The 24,822-nt window shown below is 42.4% G+C and overlaps 1 protein-coding gene and 3 non-coding genes across 4 annotated transcripts; all 4 read left to right on the top strand.

Annotated features, from left to right (window-relative positions):
• The first annotated feature begins 13,268 nt into the window (after positions 1-13,268).
• Positions 13,269-24,279, top strand: CCT6A (chaperonin containing TCP1 subunit 6A). The gene is made up of 14 exons (XM_065418569.1): positions 13,269-13,445; positions 13,777-13,840; positions 14,897-15,031; positions 15,792-15,965; positions 16,152-16,255; positions 17,454-17,564; positions 18,163-18,322; positions 18,589-18,671; positions 19,119-19,215; positions 19,680-19,827; positions 21,496-21,629; positions 22,581-22,683; positions 23,424-23,496; positions 23,918-24,279. Exons 1-14 carry the CDS (start codon positions 13,309-13,311, stop codon positions 23,988-23,990), a joined length of 1,596 nt encoding a protein of 531 aa, XP_065274641.1. The 5' UTR covers positions 13,269-13,308; the 3' UTR covers positions 23,991-24,279.
• LOC135891094 (small nucleolar RNA SNORA22) lies at positions 15,440-15,571 on the top strand. The gene has a single exon (XR_010562241.1). It is a non-coding gene; the product is annotated as a small nucleolar RNA SNORA22 (small nucleolar RNA).
• On the top strand, positions 17,171-17,306 carry LOC135891092 (small nucleolar RNA SNORA15). The gene has a single exon (XR_010562240.1). It is a non-coding gene; the product is annotated as a small nucleolar RNA SNORA15 (small nucleolar RNA).
• On the top strand, positions 17,890-18,021 carry LOC135891095 (small nucleolar RNA SNORA22). Its single transcript, XR_010562242.1, has one exon. It is a non-coding gene; the product is annotated as a small nucleolar RNA SNORA22 (small nucleolar RNA).
• Positions 24,280-24,822: the final 543 nt, after the last annotated feature.

Raw genomic sequence — 24,822 nt, 5'->3', positions numbered from 1 at the left:
CAGCTTTAGACCTACCCCGTACCCCAGATGTTATTGTTTGGCTGGTTTGTTTTGGGGTTGATTTGTTTTCTAATCACCTATACTTTCTACTATACATCCCTGTATGTGATTAACCTGAATCTTCCCGAGTGAAGGGAAAATGCCTTGCCATCTGGTGTCATGTCACACAGCTTCATCTTTTCTTTTCATCACACTAAACTGTATGCAGATTTGTTTGCCTCTTGTGTATTCATCTACAATTTGATGGCAAGACGCCCTACAGCTCCTTACAGAGGACCTGGCTGGTTCCCACAGAGAACATATTTCTTGTCCTTTTAAAACACGCTTCTTACACTTGGGCTCCTCACTGTTGCCAATGGAGATGGGGCCCTGATCGTCACACACCCAGCTCTGTAAGGGCACCTTTAAAGTAAAAGATGTTTTGATTTTGTAAGAAAGTGCTTGGCTCTGGGAATGGTTAAAACAGCTGCCAGCGGGTGCAGTGGGGTAAGTGTTTTAATTTTTCCAGGATAGTCTCCCCACCTCTGCCCAATATATATCAGAAAACTCACGGTCAACTTCTTTGCCACCTTGCCTGCAAATATACCTGCTTGTGGCATGATCCTGGTAAGTGTCACAAGTTAAGAAGGATTGAACTGATTCAGTATTTGGATGGGAGACCTCCAGAGACAGTAGGTGGTAGGATTGATAGCAACTGAGAGACAGCATTGCTGAATAGTTAGAGCAGGGGACTAGGAGTCAGGAAACCTTAGTCCTATTATTATTTCCCATGCTGCCAATGCACCTGTGTGTGACATTTGATAAATCTCTTCACCTTTCTGTGTCTCAGGGCTTGCCTATAGAGAGTTAGTGCATGGCAAGCGGGGGTGTAAATCTACAGTGCACTAGCATGCTGCACACTAACTGGCTGTGTGGACCCTGCCCCCACGCACTAAAAGTTCCATAGTGTGCTTTGACCTATTGCTGTTTCAAACTCTCTGTATAGACATGGCCTCAGTTCCCCAGTCTATAAAATGGGGATAATACTATTTGCCCACCTATAGGTAGGCTACATGTAGTTGAGATGTTCAGAAGGAAAGCTGCTATTTAAGTCCATCCTATTATTATTGGGCTAAATCCTGAAGTTCTCACTCATTTATTACTTAGTCCTCTCTTGGATAAAACTCCCAGGAGAGTGATACGAATTTTATCTAAGGACTAATTAAAAACCAAGTAAGAACTTAGGGCCAAATTCAGCAGTCCTTAATTGATCAACACTTCCATTGACTTTAACGGGCTCTTCATGATCTAGATCCACATTATTATACTTTACCTTTAGTATAACCACAGTACCTAGGAACCCCAGTAAGGGACCAGGACCCCACTTTGCTAGGACTCTGACTCAGAAATAAAAGCCTCTGATGAAACATAAAGAATGAGGTCCTGCTCACTTATCCATCCCAAGACCTTTTCCATGTGAAAGGGGCATTAAGCCCAGTCATGTGGCAGAATTCCCATTTGAGTACTTGCATCCACCTTACCTACATTCCCAATGCATTTTTAATTGGTTGAGTTATTCTTCACTTCCTGTCCTAAACAGTAGCCTTCTTACAGAGCTCTGACTGACGATGTCTCCATGGCTACGTGTGTGTAAACTGTTATCTCATGTATTGGCATTTGTCTGAGTGAGATTCCTTGGAGCAGGGTCCTTGTGTTTTGTAAAACACCATGCATGTTTATGGCACTCGGCCCTGCCAGTGGATGAAATGGCTGTATATACCCTGTGGAAAGAGCTTTGAGATCCTTTGGGATGAAAGGATCTATGAACAATTATTGTAATAACTGAAAACATATGTACTACACACATAGTCGTCAAAGAGACTGACATGTAAATGTTCATGTAGTACACAACTAACCGAATAAATAGGAATGCTCCAGTACTTCATTATGAGACAGAAGACAACAGCCAAAGATGCTACCTCGAACAGGTAACTCCTTATTTGTAAATGCTCCTCTGTATTTAGCAGGACGTTATCAGCACTGGGCATGAAATAGCACCACGAGAGGCAGAGACCGAGATTTAGCTGGCAAAAAACACCTATTAAAAATAAAACTCTACTAAGGCACCTGTGAAATAGCAGTATGTGCTACATGTAGTCTGTCTATCTGGTTTAAGGTTTTGTGTGGCACACTCCACAAGAACCAGATTGTGACTTCTGCTGTGCTCTCACACAGGGATGTAAGGAGCCCCCTTACCCTCCTGCACTTATCTGTCCCACAGGTAGGAGTGTGAGGGGCATGGGGAGAACCGCTGCTGCAGGGCTGCTATTCCCCTCCCATGCAGGTGGGCTGGGAGTGGGTAGGTAGGGCAGAAGGAGTGGGCAGAGCTCTGGCACAGCTGAGCCAGTGTGGAGGGCGAGTAACCTGTTCTAAGAAAATGGCTGGTGCAGCCTATTTCTCTCAGGGCACTACGGGGAAGCAGGGACTGGACTCTGACTCTGGGGTAATGCAGCTACGCACTGTCCCTCACTCAGGGCAGATTGTAAACTTCAATCTACCCCGAGCATTTAGCCTATAAGCTCTCTGGAGTAGGGACATCATCATGTACTTTTCTGTGATGCACCACTTTACACTTATGCAATTGGATAAAGAACACTTAATACAATAATATTACATGAACATGGCATGCAAAAGAAACTTAGTGCTACGACGTAGCTATAGGAATAAAACATAAACCTCCCTGCAATACCTACAGGTTGGTACTAAACTATGGTTTCACAGTGGGTGGGTATGTGACTGAATTCCAGGTTTACATTGCATCAGCCTTAACTTGAAATTGACTTCATATCTGCCTGGTCATGCCATTACTGGAATTGTTTGCTTTGACTTTGGGGCAGAGTTGGAAAACCATGTGATTGAGCAATGGAATTGAAAAGAGCATGTACTGACATTTGTGGGATAGCATGCTGTTAAAATCCAGTCTGCAGAAAAATTATGAAGTCCATCAAGAATTCAACCCTGGCTATAGTTGCTGGTTTTAAAGTTTGCCTTACCGGACAAACATGTTGTATCAGAGTGGCATGACATTTGTGTCATGATGTCCCAATGCTGATCCATCCTTATGCAGTTATCATGTTGCATCGTGAGAACGTGAGGTTGCATTGCAATATCACATCAGGATGCAATATCATCCTGTGGCGACACAGCATTGCCATGTGATAATGTAGTGCCAGCCTGAAATATATTTTCAGGATATGCCTCCTCAAAATCTGATCTATCCTGTGAAAACTGGGATAGGCAGAAACCCTAATCATGGGCGCCAACTGGCTTCTGCCTCTCCCTGGGATCAGCGCTTCCAGTTTGCTCCCTTTCCTGGACATTCCCTGCTGTGACGTAGCCATTGCTGCTGACTTTGATGGACTGGGATATAGGGTGGAGAGAAAAAACATGGATGCCAGCTGTGAAGCCACCACTGAGACCAATACTTCCTTCTCTTTATTACATGCAGTGACTCTTTGGAAAGTACTTTAAGGCCATGTTTTGTGGAAGGAGATGCTTAGGCGGTATGATCTTGATCCCTGAGAAGAATCCGGGGTTGATGTGTAAAAAAGAGCAGATGTTTCTAATCTCCTTTGGCCTGCAATCTGCAAAATCTCTGGAAAATCATCCCACCACACACTACAGCTAGGATTTTGAGTCATGAACTAATTGTTGGGGCATTTTGGGCTGCTGATCAAAAAGGTGGTGATGGAGGATTTGTGGGGTGTGGCAGCTGGTGCAGAGCATGCCTGGGGTAGAGAGGCTGATGCTACTGCAGTGAGGGGCTCTTAAGTAGGTATAGCCAATGCTGCTGGAATTGGTGAGGGTTGATACACCTCAGGTGAAGTGGGGTTCTTCCTCTTTTGTCCTCCATGCCTGCACAGCTCAAGGAGCTCTAGGGTTAGGAAGCATCATTCCAAGGGGCTACAGAACCAGTTTCACAGAATCTTGAAGCCATTTCCCTAGCCCTGGAATTGAAAGTAACAGGGGAGCAGGTAGAGCACCGAGCTGTCCCGTGACTGGTACTGAACAATAGGGGTCGGGGCAGAGGGAGCAGTCACAGCGTCAGCCCAAACTCCCACTGGGCCCTCCTGACCCAGTGATTTTGCCACACCAACAAAGCACCCCTGGGGACCCACTTCTGGGTCATGTCCCACCCATTAAGAACCTCTTCAAACAGAGCACAAACATGGAAGGAGGGAGGGGAGACACTGGAGGAAGTAGACAGAGGTGGTCTCTAATCTGACTTTTCTCCAGTGCTGAAAGCAATGACCTGCACCTTTCTCTCTGGCGGTTCCTCAAATGAGGTGGAGTACAACAGTTAAGAGCACAGCCTGCACAAGGAAGGAGTTGCTAGGTTATTCACAAGCAGGTGTTGCTTGGAAACAGATGAGCATAAAGACCAGGACATTGCGCAGACGTATAGTGTACGAGATCTCAAAAAGAGTGGAAGGAGAACTGAAAACTTTGTCAAACTTCCAAGTAGAAGAGAACCAGGAACTATCACGTGTCTGGCTTTACTCCAGAGACCCATGGTTCAAGAGGTTATGTAATCTTCTAAGGCTGACAAAGATCAGTTGCATTGAGAAAAAGAGAATGTACTAGCATAGATGCACTGAGGTTTGTGCCGTATAGACAGAAAAGGATGAATTCCCACAACTAAGATCAGTTAGGCCTATCTCCACATGAAAGATGCAGGTAAATCAAATTGGAAAAGCCTGCCTCTTTCTAGCACAGCAACTCCTCACTTAACGTCGTCCCGGTTAACATTGTTATGCCGCTGATCTATTAGAGAACATGCTCATTTAAAGTTGTGCAATGCTCCCTTATAATGTTGTTTGGGAGCCACCTGCTTTGTCCACTACTTGTAGAAAGAGCAGCCCATTGGAGCTAGCTGGTGGGGGCTTGGAACCAGGATGCACCGGCAGCCCCCCTATCAGCTCCCCTAAGTTCCCTGTGCGGCAGCCACCCAGCAGGCTATCAATTGCCAGGCAGTTCAGCTGTCCCTCCCCCCACTGCCGTGTGCTGCTCCTGCCCTCTGCCTTGGAGCTGCTCCCAGGAGCCTCCTGCTTGCTGTGCTGGGTGGGAGGGAGAAGAGGAGTGCTAATGGCAGGGTGTCCCCCTCCCCCCGCTCATGTACCCCATCTCCACAGAGCTGGGGGGGGGAGACACGACAGGGCTCAGGATGGAGGGAGCTTGCTTGCAGCAGCTGCTGTCTCAACTTGCTGATCTACAGTACTTTAAAAGGCAGTGTACTTAGAGTGGGGTCAGCGTACTTAAAGGGGCAATGCATGTCTCTCTCGCACACTCACACATGGCATATCTCTCTGTCTCTCCCTCTCTCTCTCTCTCTCTCACACACACACACACACACACACACACACACAGAGTGTCTCACACCCCCCGCCAGCATTTTGGAAAGTGGAGGGAGTGGTGTGCTCCAGTGGGATAGTGTGGGTTCATCACCCCTTTCAGTTTCCAATGTTTGCAACCACTGCCATGCTGTGTCTCATCCCTCCATTTGTGCTGCCTTGTCGAGTGTGAGGCTACATTAACAACAATGTGTTAACCCTTGAGGGCTCAGCCGAGTGCTAGTTCATCATTTAGCAGTAAGGCATTCCCTGGGAAATATCCCTCCCTCTTCCACCCTCTAACTTCACCACCTCAACCAAGCTTCACAATCATCATTGCTGTGTACAGTATTAAATTGTTTGTTTAAAACTTATAGTGTGTGTGTGTGTATACATATATTTTTTTTTGTCTGGCAAAAAAAAATTCCCTGGAACTTAACCCCCCTATTTAGATTAATTCTTATGGGAAAATTAACATCGTTTCGCTTAAAGTAGCATTTTTCAGGAACATAACTACAATGTTAAGCGAGGAGTTACTGCATTTGACTTCTGGAAGGAAGGCTAGACTTCTGACTGTCATTTCAACTTTGGAAAGGTTCCACACAGCAAGCATTCATACAAGTCTGATAAGTGAATGGAAGAAGGTGGACAAAAAGGTGAAAGAAGAAAATGGGAAAGAGGAGAAGCCAGTGGAAAAGGAGAGATCAGAGAAGATTTAAGAGAAGAGAATAAAGGTTCAGAGAATCAGAAAGAAGAGCAAAGTAGAAAAGTTGGGGGAAAGGAAAGATAACGATGAAGAGAAAAGAGGAACAAAGAAGGCAGTTTTCAGAGTGCTAGCCGTGTTAGTCTGTATCAGCAAAAACAATGAGGAGTCCTTGTGGCACCTTAGAGACTAACAAATTTATTTGGCCATAAGCTTTCACAGTGGCAAGGAAGGGAAAGTAGATCTTTCCACAACCATCTGGATTTGCCAGGACACTCAGAAGAAGCACTGGCACATCCACAGTTTACAGATGAGTTCTGTTACACAACCTAGTGGCGATGGAGCCAGTGGATTAGGACTAGCAGCTATGCAGTGCCAAATGTTATTGTTTAAAGAAAACAATTGAAATATTTCCAGTTTTCTGATCCTTTGAGGAAGAATGTTGTGTACATTGTGAAAAGCAAAACGTCTGATAAATAATACTTCAAGAGGAAAAAGGGAATGACGTTTAGAAGCCATGTGGTTTTCTGGCTGCGTTTATTTCTAGCCTGACGTAACTAGGCATTGATTTGTCTAGTGAGATCGGAAAATCAACATCCCAATCTCACTTCACTTGTTATCATATGTTAGTTTTCAGAAGTGCTACCCATCCCCATCGTCACTTTTTGTTGCATTTGCACTTGTTGCCATAAAAAACTGAAGATCAACTCAACCTTAGTGAAATAGTTACCAAAAGTACCTCCTTAAACAGCTCATTAGGGCTGTGGTGCACATCACAAACAGTATCTGGTGTTTCCCACTTTCCCACCCCCTTCCTCTTCAGTGAAACTGTAAACGCCTTATCAATAGTAATGGACTGCACAAGAGGCCTGATTTTGATCTCACTTACACTGGTTTAACCCTCATGTAATATCAATTACTTCAAAAGAGTTACTCCTTGTTTACATCTGTGTATGTGAGAACAGAATCAATCCTGAGATATTACTATATTCCCTTGGCAGAATTGAACCCTGGTTTGTGGCACAGGTGTGAAATTAACTCTTACTGTATTACATTGTTTCTAGTGAACTAAAGAGAAATGAGAGTCAGGAGTAATGGGTTCTAGTCTCAACTCTGCCACGTACTGTGGGGCTTGGTCCAACTCCCACTGAAGTTAATGGGAGTCTTTCCATTGACTTCAGCTGGTGCTGGATTGGGCTGCATGTTAGGATGAGGCAAATTACTTAATCTCTCTGTGCCTCAATTCCCCTATCTGTAAAATGGGAATACAAATACCTACCTCACAAGGTTGTTGTGAGGCTTAATTCACAATGCTAGAAAAGCACTTTGAGCTCTTCAGATGAAAGGAGCTATATTTGAGCAAATTATTATTAGTAGTAATTACATTAAAAGCCCAAATAATAGTCCTTGGGAGTTTGGGTGTACTAGTATCACTGAGCCTGCTTCAACTTGTTGATTTTCAGTTCAGCTTTAAAGGAAGCAATGTAAATAAATATTTGCATTTTGAATGAACAGATGGGTTACTTGCAACTGTCAGTTGACATTTGACAGCAATGCATAGGGGTAAATTGCTTTAAATACTTTATAAAAAAATAGATGAGGAAAAGGCAAAGGAGACCAAATGAGATAGCCATAAACATAGGACCCCTCCAGCTTTTTGGGGAGTGCTTTCATCTGGCAAAGTGATGATGATTCCCCTCTATAGGATTGCATCATTCATTTATGCTCTTGTTGCAAAACCGGCACCTCACTGTCACTGCATCTGGTGTGAGAACACAATCATACCAACAACAACAAGAAATACCCAAAGGGTTCTGAAAACTAAATCCATCACATACTGTCTTTGCTAGAAAACAAATTGGGAGCAAGCTGGATATGAGCTTTCAGAGAGACATCCCCTTCTAAACAGAGAAAAAAAAAGTCCTGGTGACTTACAGTATTGTATTGCCCGTGGCTGCTGTTGCTGCTGCTGCTGGAAACCTCCTGGCTGTGCAGGGAAAGAAATGATCAGCTGGGACCTTTGGTCATATATATACAAAGGCACGGACTGATCAGGAAGAAAGGTGCATTTTCTAAATAGCTCTTTATAATCTGCTGAGTAAGCACGGCTACTTTTTTTTTTTTTTTAAATCGTTACATGCATGAAACTAGAGATGTTCAGCTGTTCGCTGACAGGCTTAGGAAAGAGAGGTGCAATCCTGCCCCCTTTGGAGGAGGAGCCCCTATAGCCCAGCCTTGCTAGCTCCCTGGTTGGCTAAGGATGTACCGGCACTGGCAGAGAGAGCATTGTAAGGAGAGGTGGAGGAGTTGCTCGTTTAATATGTCACTCTGTGCTACAGAAATTTATGAGGGTTCTGAAGCCTCAGCAAAATGAACCAAAAGAGCTTGGCACAAAACCACAAAGAGGTGGGTGTAGGGATGTTAGGTGCCGTGGTCCAGGGTTACTATCCCTAGTAATGCAGAGTAATCCCCCAAGGAACACGATTACAAAGGCTGTCCCCTGAACTAAGGATAACTCGGTGTTTATATTTGTAACAGAAGAATTCTTAGTCAGTGGAGCTAAACTGATTTACGCCAGTTGAGGATCTGACCCCTTAAATTGTCCAGCTTGGAGTTGAGGAATATCTCCATTCTCACCTGAATTGAGAGACACATGGTACCAAAGAGACGTAAGAAGTATTGGTCTATTTGAAGATTAATGTAGCCCCCTTCTAGGCTGGGGCTTTCACTAAATTAGCTTGGCCAGTTCAAGCACGGTTCAGATGAACTTGCTTTATACAAGGTTTGACAGGCCAATGTAGACATCTCTGATACATATTACACATGACTATGGAAACATAGGAAGGAATTGTGAGGTACCTGTGGAGATTTGGGGACAGATCCTCAGCTGATGTAAACTGATGTAGCTACGTTGGGATCTGCCCATTGTGCCAGGCCTCCTTTAAGCCAAATCTGCCAGTGATTATTTTCCTGAATAGAAAAGCTAGATCTGGAGGATTTCTAGACCTTCTCATTTTTTAAAAAGGGATGTGTTTTAGTGAAGAACTGAAGTCAATGGGATTACTCACAATCTTAAAGAAGTTAAGCATATGCCTAGGTACTTTGCTGTATCAAAACCAGAAGGCTGCTCAGCATCTTGCAGGATCAAGCCTCAACCTTTACACCAATATAAAGTTGGAGTGGCTCTATTTAGATCAGTGTGATCACTCCAAATTTACAGTATTTTAAACAAATGTAGAAGATAGCGTATGGTCTTTCATATTGGCACTCCTGTGGATTTTCAATTAGGGGCTGAAATTATAGTGGTTTCCAAAATTAGAGGGTGGATTTCTTTTTATGAATAATCTGGATTGTTAGTAGAGCTGTGTGGAAACTGGAATTTCCATTTATGGGAAATTGCATGATTTCAAAATTGGTTTTGTTCTGAATTGGAAAGAAACATTGAATTTCTAAATTTCCTGCAAAATGACATTTTCAATAAATTTTGATTCAGGTCACTGTACACATTTTGTTTAGCTAAAATGTAAACATTTTATTTCAATTTAAAGTTTTAAAAGGTTATATTATAGTGTATAATGTAATCTAAAATACATTTTGAAACAAAGTTGTTTTTTAAATGAAAAATCAAAATGTTCCATTCAGATAAGTTTGAAATGCTTCATTTCGAAGCTGAGGGTATGGGGGCAGTTAATTACATTTTGCCAAAATTGACACGTTCCTGCAGAATGTTTCAATTTGGATTAATCAATATTTTCCAGTGGTAAAGTATTCCATCAGAAAATTTTTGACTAGCTCTAGTTGTAACCATTAGTTAGGGAGCTTCAGGAAGCCAACAAAAAAAAAAACCCCGTCTCTCCTTTTAAGTTGGTTATTATATTCAAAGGCAGGAAAGCTGTTGTGGCTGATATAGCTCCATTTATTCACTTCTTGATGGGCAGTCTTGTGACTGGCATCCTTATGAAAAGATTGTCAAGAGCCAGTCACACTTCATGCATCAGCTGTTTTGCAATGCTGGCAACCTTATTCCTCCAATTTATGTGGATTAGTTAAAGTCACAAGCTTTATCTATGCCTCCTTCTATGTCATCCTTGTTGTTTCAAATATTAACAATATTTAAATAATCAGTGGTCAATATGAGCACCTATGTGTAGCTTCTTGTGTCAGAGTACTCCTATGCCAGGACCCCCTATTGGAGTGACACTGACGTATCTAATGTCTAGTCTGATCCTGTTTATTAGTTTTATCTTTGTCAGGACATTGTGTTTTTAAACAGGCTTAGAAACAGTTTATTTTAACATGGGTTAATCACAATTTGATGCTGGACAAATTGAATCAGATAAAGGTGAGAGAAAATGGTTTCTACCCAAAATCCCAATGGGGGTTTTGCCTGAGTAAGGACTGCATAATTTGGCCAACAGAATTCTTATTGCATACTTCAAGTAGAAATATCCCCCCTTTGGTTTCAATAGATTTAGGTGGGTTTAATAGACAGGTTTTCATCCATTTAAACATTATAGGGAAGTTCTTCAGTTGATGTAAATTGTCACAGCACCACTGACTTCAATGGACAATTTACTCCAGCCCTTATATTGTTATTGTACATTAAAAATTAAATGCACAACAGTTCAACAACTGAAATGAAAATGAGCTATAAACCGACAGGTTTGCACGGCTCCCTAAAAGACTGCTGCAAAATGGGAGTTTAAGTGCCCTACAAATATAAAAGTAGTAATAAGAAAGAGTTGCTCTACATACTCTGAAACAGCAGCCCCCAAATGTGTGGTCCGGGGAGGAAGCACAGAGACTTTTGGTTGGGATTTTCATTGGGACCTAGTGGAGTTAGGCACCCCCAACCCCCTTGAAAGTCATTGTGAATTGGACACTAACTCCTTGAGGCTCCTGAGAAAACCCCATTTGGTGAGAAGTGTAGATACTGACTTAAACTAAGGGCTGTCAGATTTCTTTTGAAGTTGGCTTTTCTTTCTGATAAAACATGTCAAAACTCTAACTAAAACAAAAAAGTGACTAAGTTTTTTTCCTGCACTAAATCAAAGCCCCCTGTCTGAAATAGCTCCTGAGTGTTTGAACACTCTAGGCACCAGGGCTGGGGCAGGGCTAAACCAGAACGCCTTACAGATGGCTTCACCTGTGACTTGGATTCATATCGACACTGACCCCTTTTTATCTATATTGGCAATACAACTGCCCCCTTTCCAGGGAACATCACAGGAAAAGATCATAGACCCAGGAGCGCCGCCAGCTTTTCTGCCGCCCTAGGCGGCGGAAGGTCCCGCCCCGAAATGCCGCCCCCCACAGAGGCGGCAGAAGGTCCTGCCGCCGAAATATCGCCGCGGTCGCCGCCCCCCAAATTGTAGTGCCCTCGCCTAATGGGTTGCGCTGGCCCTGCGTAGACCTGGAAATTGCATAATATGAAGGATAGGGAGTGTGTGTGTGTGTGTGCTTGACTATATTGCCCAGTTGCATGCTACGTGCTACAGCTAGAGGCTAGGCCTGCTAATCATAGGTGCATGTCAAAATGTCTGGGTGTGATACTTGGACTGTGGAATTCTTTGGGGGAGAGTATCAGAGATGTGTGGAGTCTCCTTTCATAGAATATCAGGGTTAGAAGGGACCTCAGGAAGTCATCTAGTCCAACCCACTGCTCAAAGCAGGACAAATCCCCAACTAAATCCCCAGATTGCCCCCTCAAGGATTGAGAATTTACAACCCTGGGTTTAGCAGGCCAATGCTCAAACCACTGAGCTATCCTTTGCAGGATATATGGGGATAGAGATCCCAAAAAGCCATGTGTGCAGTCTTTCTCCAGGCCTGTAGCTAGACACCCATCTAGTAGACAAACAATTAAAATTAGAATTCCAGGGGTCCCCGCTAACAGTACATTTTGAGATACCAAGTGCAATTTCCTGCATTTTAGAATATTTAATTTTAAAAAAGATGAATGCAATGACAAAGAAAGCTTACCTGGTATTTTTTATTTGGGGTTCCTCACTAGAATAACTTGCCAGCAGCTCAGCAAAACCACAGAGGTCCAAATATGCTGATATATTTCCCATTGATGCTCACACACCAACTGCATAAAAAACAGTCAAAAAGTCAGTAACCCAAGCAGGTTGGCACCTTCCATCTGCATAGAAACTCTTGGGCTCCCATACCTATCTCTATCATTCACAACCAGGTCTCCCAAAACTCCCGTATCCTGCTCTCTCACCAGAAAGTACTGGCCAGATATAATTGTTCAATTGGTTTCAAAACACCCCACTGAGGACATTCAGTCTTGCCAGCTCTCGTGATTTTCTCGCAAGTACGTAAGTCTCACAATATTTGTTGTTTTCCTTAAAGCCCCAGCTCCTGAAATCCTGTGATTACCTGAGAATTTCAACTTTCATCTAAAACAAGCAAGTTTTGAGCCTTCATAGTTACAGAGAAAATCTTGAAAAAGGGAACCCTAAGGTTCAGAATTCAAGGCAAATAAAAAGAAAAACTCAAATTTTATTATTTTTGAAATCTCAGGATTTTCAAGCAGAGCTCAGTTTTTTGGAGCCTGACTCATGATTTTTGAACGTTGGGGACTGGCAATACTGGACATTTGTTTATTACTCTGAGCAGAACATCAAGGGTATAGCAGTAGCACTAAGAGCAAAGAAGGCTGTTTGAAATATTGAGTTTATCTGTTATTAATTGAGCTAATTTAAATATTAATCCACTATTTAAAAAAAATTGACTAATTTCTAACTCAGGCGAGTTTGTGATTTTAGTAACTCGGGGATTGTCATTGCTAACTACATAATATACCCATTAATGACCTAGAAGCATGTTAATTATTTGATTTGCATACAAATAGCTATAACTGTGAGAAGCTATTTTGTGCATATTAATTATGTTATTCATACAGTGAGAGTCCCAATCGTACATGACTAGCCATGATTGTACAATAGTAAGATTTTACATATTAATGAGATCTTGCGTATGTTGAGGAAAATACGCGCACGTGATTACTATGATTTGCATGTTAACGGCTTCCAACGGCCGCGAGGGCCTCTGCAGGGGGCGGGCACTGGGAACGAACGACAAGGGAGCTGCCCAATGGTACTGCAGCAGGCTCGGCCTGGCCAATGGGATGCGGGCGGGCGAGGCTGGCGCGGCGGAGTGTTCTAGAAGGGAGGGGCGGCGACTCGGGGACCTGGTTTCGTCTCTTTTCCCGGCCTCGCTGTAGAGATGTCGGCGGTGAAGGCGCTCAACCCGAAGGCCGAGGTGGCCCGCGCCCAGGCGGCGCTGGCGGTGAACATCAGCGCGGCCCGGGGCCTGCAGGACGTGCTGCGGACCAATCTGGGCCCCAAGGGCACCATGAAGATGTGAGACCCGAGGGAGGCGGGGGCCGGGCCGGGGGCCCGGGAGAGGCCGCGTGGCTGAGGCGGGTGTAGCGGTGAGGCCCGGTGGGGTGGGGAGGGCAATGGGCGCCCTCGGGAGCCGCTCCCCGCAGTGACTGGCGGGTTCTCCGGTGGTCCTGCCTCGGCTCCCGCCAGCCGCGGCCCCCCCTCCCCCATGCGGCGCTGCAGCGGTGGCCCACGGCCATGCAGGCGGCTAGGAAGCCACGCGCTGGGGTGGGCAACGCGCAGGCCCCTGGGGAACGGGGCCTGGAGGAGGCTGCGCAGCCGCTGACGTTCTGCATTGTCCCTCTCACAGGCTGGTGTCTGGCGCTGGAGAGATCAAGCTGACCAAAGATGGCAACGTGCTGCTTCACGAAATGGTGAGTGCGGCCCTTTCCCCCGGCCCCCTGGAGCGAGCAGAACGGCTGGAGCTCCGTGCGGTGGTGGTGGTGGTGAACGGGGCTTCTCATACAGTGGCTGAAGGCAGGTGTAATTTGGGCAGATGTTCGCTAAATCTTATGGGTTGGCAACCATCAAGGAAAGTTAATAATTCCATAGTAAAAATGCATCTGTTGCCTCATTGGTTTGTTGTTTACCAATCTGTTATATCTCAGACCTCAGAAAGGGTTAGATCTTTCATGCAGTATCCTGCCTGTTACTCTTAAATAAGCTGTTGTTGACCCAAAATTTATTTTGCTTCACATAACACTTGTATGTCTCTACAGTCCCAATCTTTCATCTGATCAGGGAGAGGCCTGCATTTCTATTGCAAACAGTAGGGCTCTGGGCAGATGTACATGCAGAATTGAGGCCAAATCTAGGAAGGTACAGATGTAACCTTAGAAAAAAATGTACTGGGCTGCATGGTGGGTGTGGTCCATGTGTCCGTTTCCACCACACACAGATTCATAACTACATTGTAGTTTCCCTACCAAATGCTCAGTAAATGAAATATTACAGCAGTCTTTCATTGTGCTGTACTTTACATCATACTTTTAAATGCTGTCTACTCAATGGAGTAGACTGAACATATAAGCATAAAGGTTAACTTTTCTGTGCGGCTTCTTAAAATAATGTCCCTTTTCTTCTTCCCCAAGTCTCTGTCAGGCATGTATACATGATCCTTTTAGGATAACTCGGCTGATAAGGACTTCTTAATGTTTGAAGAAACCAGTGCCATGCTTTGGTTCTTTATTTTCATTGCTTTTTTGGTCAAAACCAGTTATGCAAAGCCTATGACCACTATAGCTTGGTCTTTAAATGCGATTCTTTAATTAGATGGTGTCACATTAAACTGATAAAAACAAAATCATTCAGATGCACTATTGGTTATGAAAAGTAAGTTCTGGCCAGATATAATTGTTAAATTGGTTTCAGATAGTTACTCCCATAACAATTCAACAAGATTTATTGTTCAGTGTCTTGTTTTTGTTTAGCAAATACAACACCCAACAGCCTCCTTGATAGCAAAAGTAGCAACAGCACAGGATGACATCACTGGAGATGGTACCACTTCAAATGTTCTGATCATTGGAGAGCTGCTGAAGCAGGCGGATCTCTATATTTCTGAGGTACGTATGAATTTTTCACTTACATAAGAAAATGAGTGAACATTTTCCTTTGAGACTGTTCAGCATCATTGCAATTAATGTTTCATGTTCATAAAAGAAACTTCAGGTGTTAGAGCTCTTCCAGAATGACCTTCTTATGAGACACCTTTTATTGTGTGAATACATTGGGTAAAAACTAAAATAGATGATGTTAAACTAGCCAGGGTTGTGTTATTACAGGTTGAAACCATCTATGATGGATGCAGGATGTATCTTGTATCTACCATTTGTTTTTGACTTATTTCTATTTGGATTTAAAGCTCTTGTCTTTTAATTGTATGACACCAAGAGGCACCTTTCTAGAGTAAGGAATCATTGCTGGCAGTGTATGTGTCAGGAGACTTAAGTTGATACCTTTATTAATTCATGTTGCACAGTGAACACCCAAGTGTGCTTTGTAGTTCCCTTGGCTATAACTCTGTGCTAGAATAATCTGTACTTTTCCTCTGCATTAGAAGGAGTGCCTTTCCTTTTACATGTATTCAGAAGGACAGTACATTTCCTCCTCCTCCTCCCCCCCCACCCCCACCCCCACCCCGGTGTAGCATGCAAATTCTAACTTACTACAGTCTTATAGCACCAAAGTCCTGGATATTTGTGGTATCCGAAGTTTGGAGATAACACTTCAAATCTCAGCTTTTCAAGTAAAACTAGTAAATAGGAGTTTTCAAGTGTGAAAAAATGTCCACTCATCATTCTGTTAACTTTTTTAAAAAATTAGGGCTTGCACCCTAGAATAGTCACCGAAGGATTTGAAGCTGCAAAGGAAAAAGCACTTGAAGTTTTGGAGAAAGTCAAAGTAACCAAGGAGATGGACAGGGAGACACTTGTGGATGTTGCCAGAACGTCCCTGCGTACTAAAGTTCATGCAGAACTTGCTGATATCTTAACAGAGGCAAGTGTGCATGTGTTGTCTATCATCTTACCTTACTGTCCTTTCATGTCAGGAACTCCAGGTGTTCAACTTGTTCTGTAACTATTTGGGGGAGGAGTGGGAATGTACAAAAGTTGGGGGAATACTGGGTGGATGGCTTTTTTGAAGAATGCATTGTTTTTATGGAGGCATTCTCTTCTATTCCAGGCTGTAGTAGATGCTGTTTTGGCGATCAGAAAACCAGATGAGCCTATCGACCTCTACATGGTTGAGATTATGGAGATGAAGCACAAATCAGAAACTGAAACAGCGTAGGTAGCTATAAAATGTTGATTATGCATTCTGTACTTCAAGGTTAATCATAGCTTGAAACTTAATTGCTTTAAAACAGTTGAAGATAACTTTAGGTAGTATGCCACCTCTGAGTCCCTTTGCCAATTTTTGTCAATTTACAATTGCATTTTCCTGTTTTTCTTACTCCTGTTTTGTTTGAAAAGAGGAAACTGACTACGCAGGGGAAAACTACAAAACTGATTAGTAGCAAAGTATTGTCAGAATTACAAAATAAATTACAGAAAAAAGGCTATTTTTCAGTTTCTCTGTTATGCTAATCTTCTAACAGGCCAGGAGGGACTGGACACAAGTGAGACTAAATCTTGTCCCTTTATGCTGGAGAATCTGACTGTAGTGTTCTGATACACTTTTTTGAACATCATTATCACTACAGATTAATTTCAAGTATAAAATGTACATTAGGTACATCTGCTGTATATAAATGTTAACTTTCAAAGAATGTTTTAAAACAGTTGTCAGTGTGAAAAACATAAAGTGTCTTATTCCTTTTTAACTATTCCATCTCTTTTGGAATGCAAGTCCACTTCCAGTATAGAAGTGGAAGTTTTAGGTAACTAATCAAAAATGGAAGGTGAACGGAAATCCAACTTTCCACCTTTTGCACCTGAAGAAGTGCACCTTTTGCATCTGAAGGAAGTGGTTTTTACCCACCAAAGCTTATGCCCAAATAAATCTATTAGTCTTTAAGGTGCCACCGGACTCCTCGTTGTCTCCACCTTTTGTGACTCTAAAATATTGGCCGCCCGGGGTGGCTCCTAATGTGTCTTAAGTGAAGATGTATAAAATCTTATCAGAATTACATCTTAAGAGAATCGTAATGCTTCAGAATTCTTTGAAATTACAAAAAAAAGTAGATATGTTTAACTTCAATGGCATGGATGAATTCTGCATTGTCTTCTTCAGTAGCTAATGCAGTCAGACACTATGCTAGAGTATATTTCCTTTTCACTTATTCCTAATGGTATGCTTTGTGTAAAGTTGGCATGTCCATACAAGTAGGATACATGATCCAATGAATTCTTAATATGACAGTATGGTAAGTAACCTGTTTAATCAACCATGGTATTAGTTTTATGACTACATTTCAGGGAAACAGAAGTTTCCTACCCTGTGTATAAAGGATTTCTTACAGGTAATCTTACTGACTTTTTACAGGCTGATTAGAGGACTTGTTTTGGACCATGGTGCTCGTCATCCTGACATGAAGAAAAGAGTGGAAGATGCTTACATCCTTACTTGCAATGTATCACTAGAATATGAAAAAACGTAAGTAGTCACCAGTGAGACAATGGAAGAAATATACCTGACTCTGGCAATGTGAATTAATATTTGCATATATGTCTTAAACCTTTTAAGAGTACTAAGAGTAATAAATATTTTAGAATATCCCTTTATTTAAAAAAAAAAAAAATTGAACTAGCCTAGTTTTGTGTAAAAGGAGGAAATGAAGTCAAATGTTTCACTCCAAAGTAGTGGAGTGATGAATTGGCTTTTGAGGTGGGCTGGATTGTGGACACATTAGCATAATAGTCCCTTCTGTTGGCTCACTGAATGACAGGAAGTCTCCCCTATGCCTTCAACACGTCTTGCATTGCACAGTGAACACCCAAGTATACTTCATAGTTCCCTTGGTATAACTCTGTGCTAGAATAATTCTGTGCTGTACCTCTGCATTGGAAGGAATCCTTTTCCTTTTACATGTATTCAAAAGGACTGTACACGTCTTAGCTAAAATTATAGTACAGGACTAATTGAGGTCTTAACTGAAACATACAAGTTAAGTCCTCTTCTGATTTTAAGATTCTGCTATTTTAACATTATAGAGCATTAGTAGTAATGTTGAACAATTTCTTTTTCTATGCAGAGAGGTGAGCTCGGGATTCTTTTATAAGAGTGCAGAAGAAAGAGAGAAGTTAGTAAAAGCTGAAAGAAAATTCATTGAAGACAGAGTGAACAAAATCATCGATTTGAAAAAGCGAGTCTGTGGTGATTCAAATAAAGGATTTATTGTGATCAATCAAAAGGTGAGATAAATGAGAATACAAGGTAACTGGAAAAATTATCTAAAAATGTTGGTATTTTTGACTGACCCGATGCTTTGTTTTACATTAACTGTATAGGCTTCTTCAGACAAGCCTTAGTCAGGCTTGGTCAGCAGCGTGTTTTCAGATACATGGCATAGCTCCCACTTACATTCAGTTCATACTGAAGTAGAATTTGGTACTTAGTGCTGGACTGAATCTATTTTTATTTATTCCTAATGTGTACTTCTCTCTTTGTTTGTTTATAGGGAATTGACCCATTTTCCTTGGATGCACTTGCAAAAGAAGGAATAGTAGCTTTGCGCAGAGCAAAAAGGAGGAACATGGAGAGGTCAGTTCTTGGGGAAAGAATAGAGATTTTTGTGTTACAAACTTATTCTTAGTTCATTGTATATTTTCTTTCAAAACTGAAGTAAAATATCCTGTTAGCGCAAGCACATACACTTCGTACAGGAGTAAAAACTGTTAGTTCAGTATAAATCATGGAGAATCCTGACACGAGACTAAAGCTTGCAGTAAGCTTTCAACTCAGAGTAGTGTAGAAGAGGCTTGAAATGTTTTAAACTTGAACACTAGGAAATAATCACCTGAATAAACAATCCTTAATATCTTGAAATACATTCACAAATAATGAGGCCAGCCTATATGTTATAACAATTTTTGGCATGGTGTGAAAAGCATCTTCACTCAGGACCATTCAGGCAACTAAGATTCTCTAGTTTATTTAAAAAAAAAAAAGTAACATGCTTTTAAGTGTTTTATGTACATCCTTTTTCAGATTGACCCTTGCTTGTGGTGGTATGGCTATGAATTCTGTGGATGACATCAACGCTGACTGTTTGGGGCATGCTGGTCTTGTCTACGAGTATGTACTGGTGCGTAAGACCTTGAGTTTGTAACCAAGGCTAAATTAGATATTCCTCTGACTCCTATCTGGTGTCTGTAGCAATCTTTTCAGTTCAGGCTTGGTTGATTCTGCTACTTCTAAACATATGGAGGTCTTTGCCTACATTTAGGCGCCCATGAAAATTCATTTAGAAGTTTGAGAGCAATAATGGAAGTCTCCTAAAAAGTCACTGGAACTTCTTCTCGTTGCTCCTTGTCACGTGTAAACATTTTGCCTAGATGAAGAGACAAACGTCTCCCCTTCTATCTCTCCTCCCCTCCTGAAAGGTCCAGTACAAAATTATCTGAATAACTCTCTTGTTGACATCGGTCTTAAAATACTCAGATGCACCCTTGTTAAATATTTTTCATTTAGTGATTTACATGGATATGCTGTGGGGTTTTTGTTAAGCAAAAATGTGATATTAGAAACTTGCTGCTTATTGGCATATAGGGTGAAGAGAAGTTTACCTTCATTGAGAAATGTGACAACCCTCGCTCTGTTACCCTGTTGATCAGGGGGCCAAATAAACATACACTCATGCAAATCAAGGATGCAGTAAGAGATGGGCTACGTGCTGTCAAAAACGCTATTGAGGATGGTAAGTCTCCTGGTGTTTTTATTACATTTAATGAGGTCTTATGAGGCACATCTTGAAATGTGCAAAATATACCTGCCAATGCACATCTATATGCCTGTATTTTTCTATTGAGTAGTATGGATAAATTGTTAGCTTTTGTTAGTAGTTTATACGGACACTGTGCTAAAGCACACTTCTACTTGATGTGTTCCCAGTGCCTTACTATTTTTAAAGTGGGTATATAGGAAAGATGGACACACACATTTGGTCAGCTATTGTAACTTCAGTTACATGTTAGGTGACAAAATTAATAACCTCGTGTTGCCTTTCTCCAAGAAAGGGAATAAGTATTATTAAATGTTAACAGTAAGTTAAGTGCTGCAGTTAAAGTTGCTGGAATACTGTTAGTACAAGATGCTCTAATCACTACAGGGAAAACTATTAAAACTTTAGATCTAATTAAAGTCAATGCATGTGGAAGTGGGGAGAATAAAAAATACATACCCATAATTGCAAAGTGTATGCCTACATTTGCGGCAGCATGTAGAGTACAGACACTGCACACCCAGCTAGCACAAGTATAAAGAGCAGTGTAGACCATGAAGCACTGCTTGGCTGAGTAGAGACCTGCCAGAACCCTAGATCATATACCCTACATGGATCTCTACACGCAGTGCCTCCCATAGCTAAAAACAATGTAGACATGTAGTGTCCCACCACTTCCCTGCAACAGAGTGAAAGGCTCCAGCAGTGGGGAAAAGCTCTGGCAGTTTTTTTCTGCTGCAAAGAAAGACTTTGGCAGCTCCCAGCTGTTGCTCCCTCTCTTTCTCCTCCTCCCTTCCTACACTCTCACGCTCACTCTCACTCACTCTCACTCTCACTCTCTCTGCCAGGTGTAGCTACATACTGCAGTGTGGACGCGGCCTATGTTTCACTGCTGTGCGTAGCTATATGTACCCTACGTGCCATTGACAGTATAGAGGAGGGCTAGGAAAGGCTTGCACTCCAGTCATCTAAAGGTTTATTACTCTGCATCATCAGTCTGGAGTTCCCGCTTGGAAGTATCATTAGAATAGCATTTCTTATCAGTGGAAATAATGAACCGATAACTTGTTTTTCAGAAATCTGTTTAAAATATCTTGAGTTAGTATATATGTATGGTGTTACAAAAACTTGAGTTTTATTCCAAGAAAACTGCAGAATTGCTACTTCTCTTCTATTCCAATCTCCATTTCAGGGAAGGAAAAAACAGTGAAACAAAGTGGCTCTCTAGATGTTTTCACTAAAAATGACACATGAGAACTGTGAACTGTTAATGTAAAAACCTTTTACTACATTTAGACTGTGTTTTTACTTAAATTACTTCATGTAATACTACTAATCTTGGCTTGTGTAGAATATTGGTTCTTCTGCTGTCTTGCTGAAATGTCTACAGTTGGCCTAAAACATAACTGCTATCAATATTTTAGATAGCCGGCCATATCTTGGCATGTTTTAGTGAATATGGTAGAAACATACGGGCTTTAGTTTTAACTTCCTAGCTTTCTTTCCACCCAGTAAAAGCTTGGAGCTCTTTACTACAGTCAGCAAATCTTAACTGACCTCTTTGCCTCTGTGGGAGCTTCATGACCACTAACTTAAATTGTTTGTTTGATGTGGCTGTACACTAGTGTGTCTTATCTCTTACAGGATGTGTAGTTCCAGGAGCTGGTGCATTAGAAGTGGCAATAGCTGATGCTCTTGTGAAACATAAGCCCAATGTGAAAGGAAGAGCCCAGTTTGGAGTTCAAGCCTTTGCTGATGCTCTGCTCATAATTCCTAAGGTATAAAAGTACTCCTGGTTAAAGTAATAGTTTCAGAGCAGTTATAACATGTAGAAAATTGTACATGTCTTAGCAGTAGTCCACTTTGCTGAAGAGCCTTTTGCCAGAGGACAGACATGAGTAATAAATGTCTTGAACTGAAGACAAGGATGTATATCAGAGGTGGGGAAACTATGGCCCGCGGGACCCTCCTGTCTGGCTCCTGGCCCCTCCCCTGCTGTTCCCCTGCAGCCTCAGCTCACTGCGCCACTGGCGCAATGCTCTGGGCAGTGGGCTTGCAAGCTCTTGCCGGGCAGCACAGCTGCAGAGCCATGGCCTGACCCGGTGCTCTGTGTTGTGCGGTGGCATGTCTGGCTCCAGCCAGGCGGCACAGCTGCCTGTCCTGGTGCTCTGGGCAGCGCAGCTGTAGTGCCACCAGCCACGGGTGCTCCAGGCAGCAAGGTAAGGGAGCTGGGGGGGGGGGGGGGGGTTGGATAGAGGACTGGGGAGTTCGGGGTGGTGGTCGGGGATGGGAGTGTGGATGGGGGAGGGGAACGGGGGGATTGAATGGGGCAGGGGTCCTGGGGGGCAATCAGGAATGAGAGGAGGGGTTGGGTGGGAGGTCTGGGGGCGGTCAGGGAACAGGGAGGGGTGGATGGGGCGGGCGGGGGGGGAGGGGCACATCAGGGAGCGAGAAGCAGGGGGCGTCGGAGGCCAGGCCACGCCTGGCTGTTTGGGGAGGCACAGCCTCCCCTAACGGGCCCTCCATACAATTTCGGAAACCCGGTGTGACACTTAAGCCAAAAAGTTTGCCCACCCCGATGTATATCCTTCCTCATTTTTGTCTGAGTTATACGGGCAGGGGGATGTGTTGGGAGATATGGTAGAGACTAACAGTTAATGATGCACTGTCTGTAGATTGTTTCATGGCTTAAGTTTAATACATAAAACATGCTTCCTCCCCACCCCCAGGTTCTTGCTCAGAACTCTGGCTATGACCCCCAGGAAACACTAGTGAAAGTTCTGGCCGAATATGCAGAATCAGGACAACTTATTGGAGTTGATCTGAACACTGGTAAGAAACTTTAAAATATGTTCTTTAGACAATTGGGGTTAAATAATTTTCATTTTGAGCCAGCAAAGTGGTGCTGTTTCTGTTGAGGGAAATATAGAGCTTTTTTTTTATGTACAGCAAGTCTTTCATGCTTTAGCTTCCAAAGATGTTTCAGGACTAGCGGACTTGTAAGACCTGACGGGTTTTTCAATCAGCAGCTTCTTTAGTTGATTAGATTACTAGAAGAATACTTCTTCACTCATGATGAATAATACTTAACTTCAATATAGCTTTATGCAAGAGAATTAATTAACTGACTTGGTTAGCCATTATTCCCCATTTGGAGGCTCAGACAGACTCATTTACAAAATGTATTTTTCATTGCAACATATGGGCACACAAAGGTGGAAGGCCAGTATTTAGTATGAAGTAGGAGAACTTTGGTTTGCCTCTTGGTGGCAGCAGCAAGTGTTGTTTTGCCAGTAGCTGGGAATGGGCGACGGGATGGATCACTTATGATTACCTGTTGTGTTCATTCCCTCTGGGGCATCTGGCATTGGCCACTGTCGGAAGACAGGATACTGGGCTAGATGGACCTTTGGTCTGACCCAGGATGGCCATTCTTATGTTATGTTGGGGGGGGGGGGGGAGAATGTTAATATCTTGTGATTTCCTACTGTCTGTAACAAGATTTTGAACTACATTAATAAAATGCTAAAATGTATCAATTGCCTTCAAGGGGATTTATTTTGCATTCCCAGGTGAACCAATGGTGCCGGCAGCAGCTGGAATTTGGGATAATTATAATGTCAAAAAACAACTACTTCATTCGTGGTAAATTTTTTGTAAATTTTTTTTGTCATTTTAAACTAAAATAGGCTTCCATTGCTAATGGTCAAATTTGATGGATTTATATGGGATGGTTTAATCTTTACTATCTAAAGATACAGTGTAGAAATAAAAACACGTGAGTACAATAGTGTTATAAAAATGACTAGTCATTTTTATCTGTTTCACCTCTGTCCTCCATAGAGAAATCATACTTCTTAAATAAGCCCCAGATTGGTTTTTAAGAACTTACAGAATGACACTTCAACAGCTGGTATATGAGTTTTTAAACAAAACTCCATAATCTATGGAGTGGGTGTGTATGAGGTGGGGACTGAGCGGGGAGATGCATGCATTTGGTACTCTTGTTTGGATGAACTGTAGAATAATACAGAAGTTTTGACCATCAATGTTTTGATCTTTCTAGCACGGTGATCGCTAGCAACATTCTTTTGGTTGATGAAATTATGCGAGCTGGAATGTCGTCTCTCAAAGGTTGAATTGAATCTGCCCTCAACTGTGATGGTAGCCTTGAATAGGGAGATGCCCCTATGAAGTAACTTCAAAAAAAAAAAAAAAAAAATCCAGCTAAAGGCATTATTTTCTGCAGCTTCCAATGGATCTTCACAGTAACAGAAGTAGCTCTCTCTTTGGAGTAAACATGGCCACTCTCAAACATTAGCACCTATTCAAATATTAGGTTCTAAAATCAGTTATTTATTTTTTTTCTTAATTGCACTGAAATGTACAACTTAGTCTTTTTACCCAATAAACAGTTCTGTTCTGTGCTTATCTTGTAATGTTGTCAGTTACTTAACATTGTTTTGGTTGGGATGGCTAATTTTCTGGGACAGGTCAATGTAGTTATGTAATTGTCAACTGGGAGGAAGTGTCACTTCTCAGAATTCACTCATCTGTACACCACCTTTCTGGATATTGCTTAGAATACCCCAGGCAGGGATGACTTTCTGTGGCTCACATACTCATGCAGATTGGATTGCACCAAACTCTTTGTAGTTTGAAAGATTTGCTGGGGTAGAGAGTCTCCACAGGGTTTGTGAAGAATACCTTTAGTTATCTGGGAGGTAATGTTTTTTGTGTGGGACACTGGACTGGGTGGGAGTCAGACCTGGATTCTTTTCCTAGCTATGGTGCTGATTTACTGCAATTATGTCACCTCTATGCATCAGTTTCCCTATCTACAAAGTGTGCGTGGGGTAAACAGCACCTTCATTTGTAAAGTGATATGAGATCTATATGTGGAAAGCTATACATATTTATAGGCATAATCCTTCCTTCTAATTTAATTAGCAATGTATAATGGTGATCTAC

The sequence above is a fragment of the Emys orbicularis genome, chromosome 17 (genome assembly GCF_028017835.1).
Source record: "Emys orbicularis isolate rEmyOrb1 chromosome 17, rEmyOrb1.hap1, whole genome shotgun sequence".
NCBI lineage: Eukaryota > Metazoa > Chordata > Testudines > Emydidae > Emys > Emys orbicularis.
Note: the sequence above shows the minus strand (reverse complement) of the source record. Positions and strands in the feature narration are given on the sequence as shown.

Excerpts from the sequence above, each read along its gene's own strand:
- CCT6A (XM_065418569.1), top strand. The coding sequence starts at position 13,309 with ATGTCGGCGGTGAAGGCGCTCAACCCGAAGGCCGAGGTGGCCCGCGCC. Across the intron at positions 15,966-16,151 it reads TTGCTGATATCTTAACAGAG|GCTGTAGTAGATGCTGTTTT; the intron begins GCAAGTGTGCAT and ends CTTCTATTCCAG. Across the intron at positions 22,684-23,423 it reads TGGAGTTGATCTGAACACTG|GTGAACCAATGGTGCCGGCA; the intron begins GTAAGAAACTTT and ends TTGCATTCCCAG.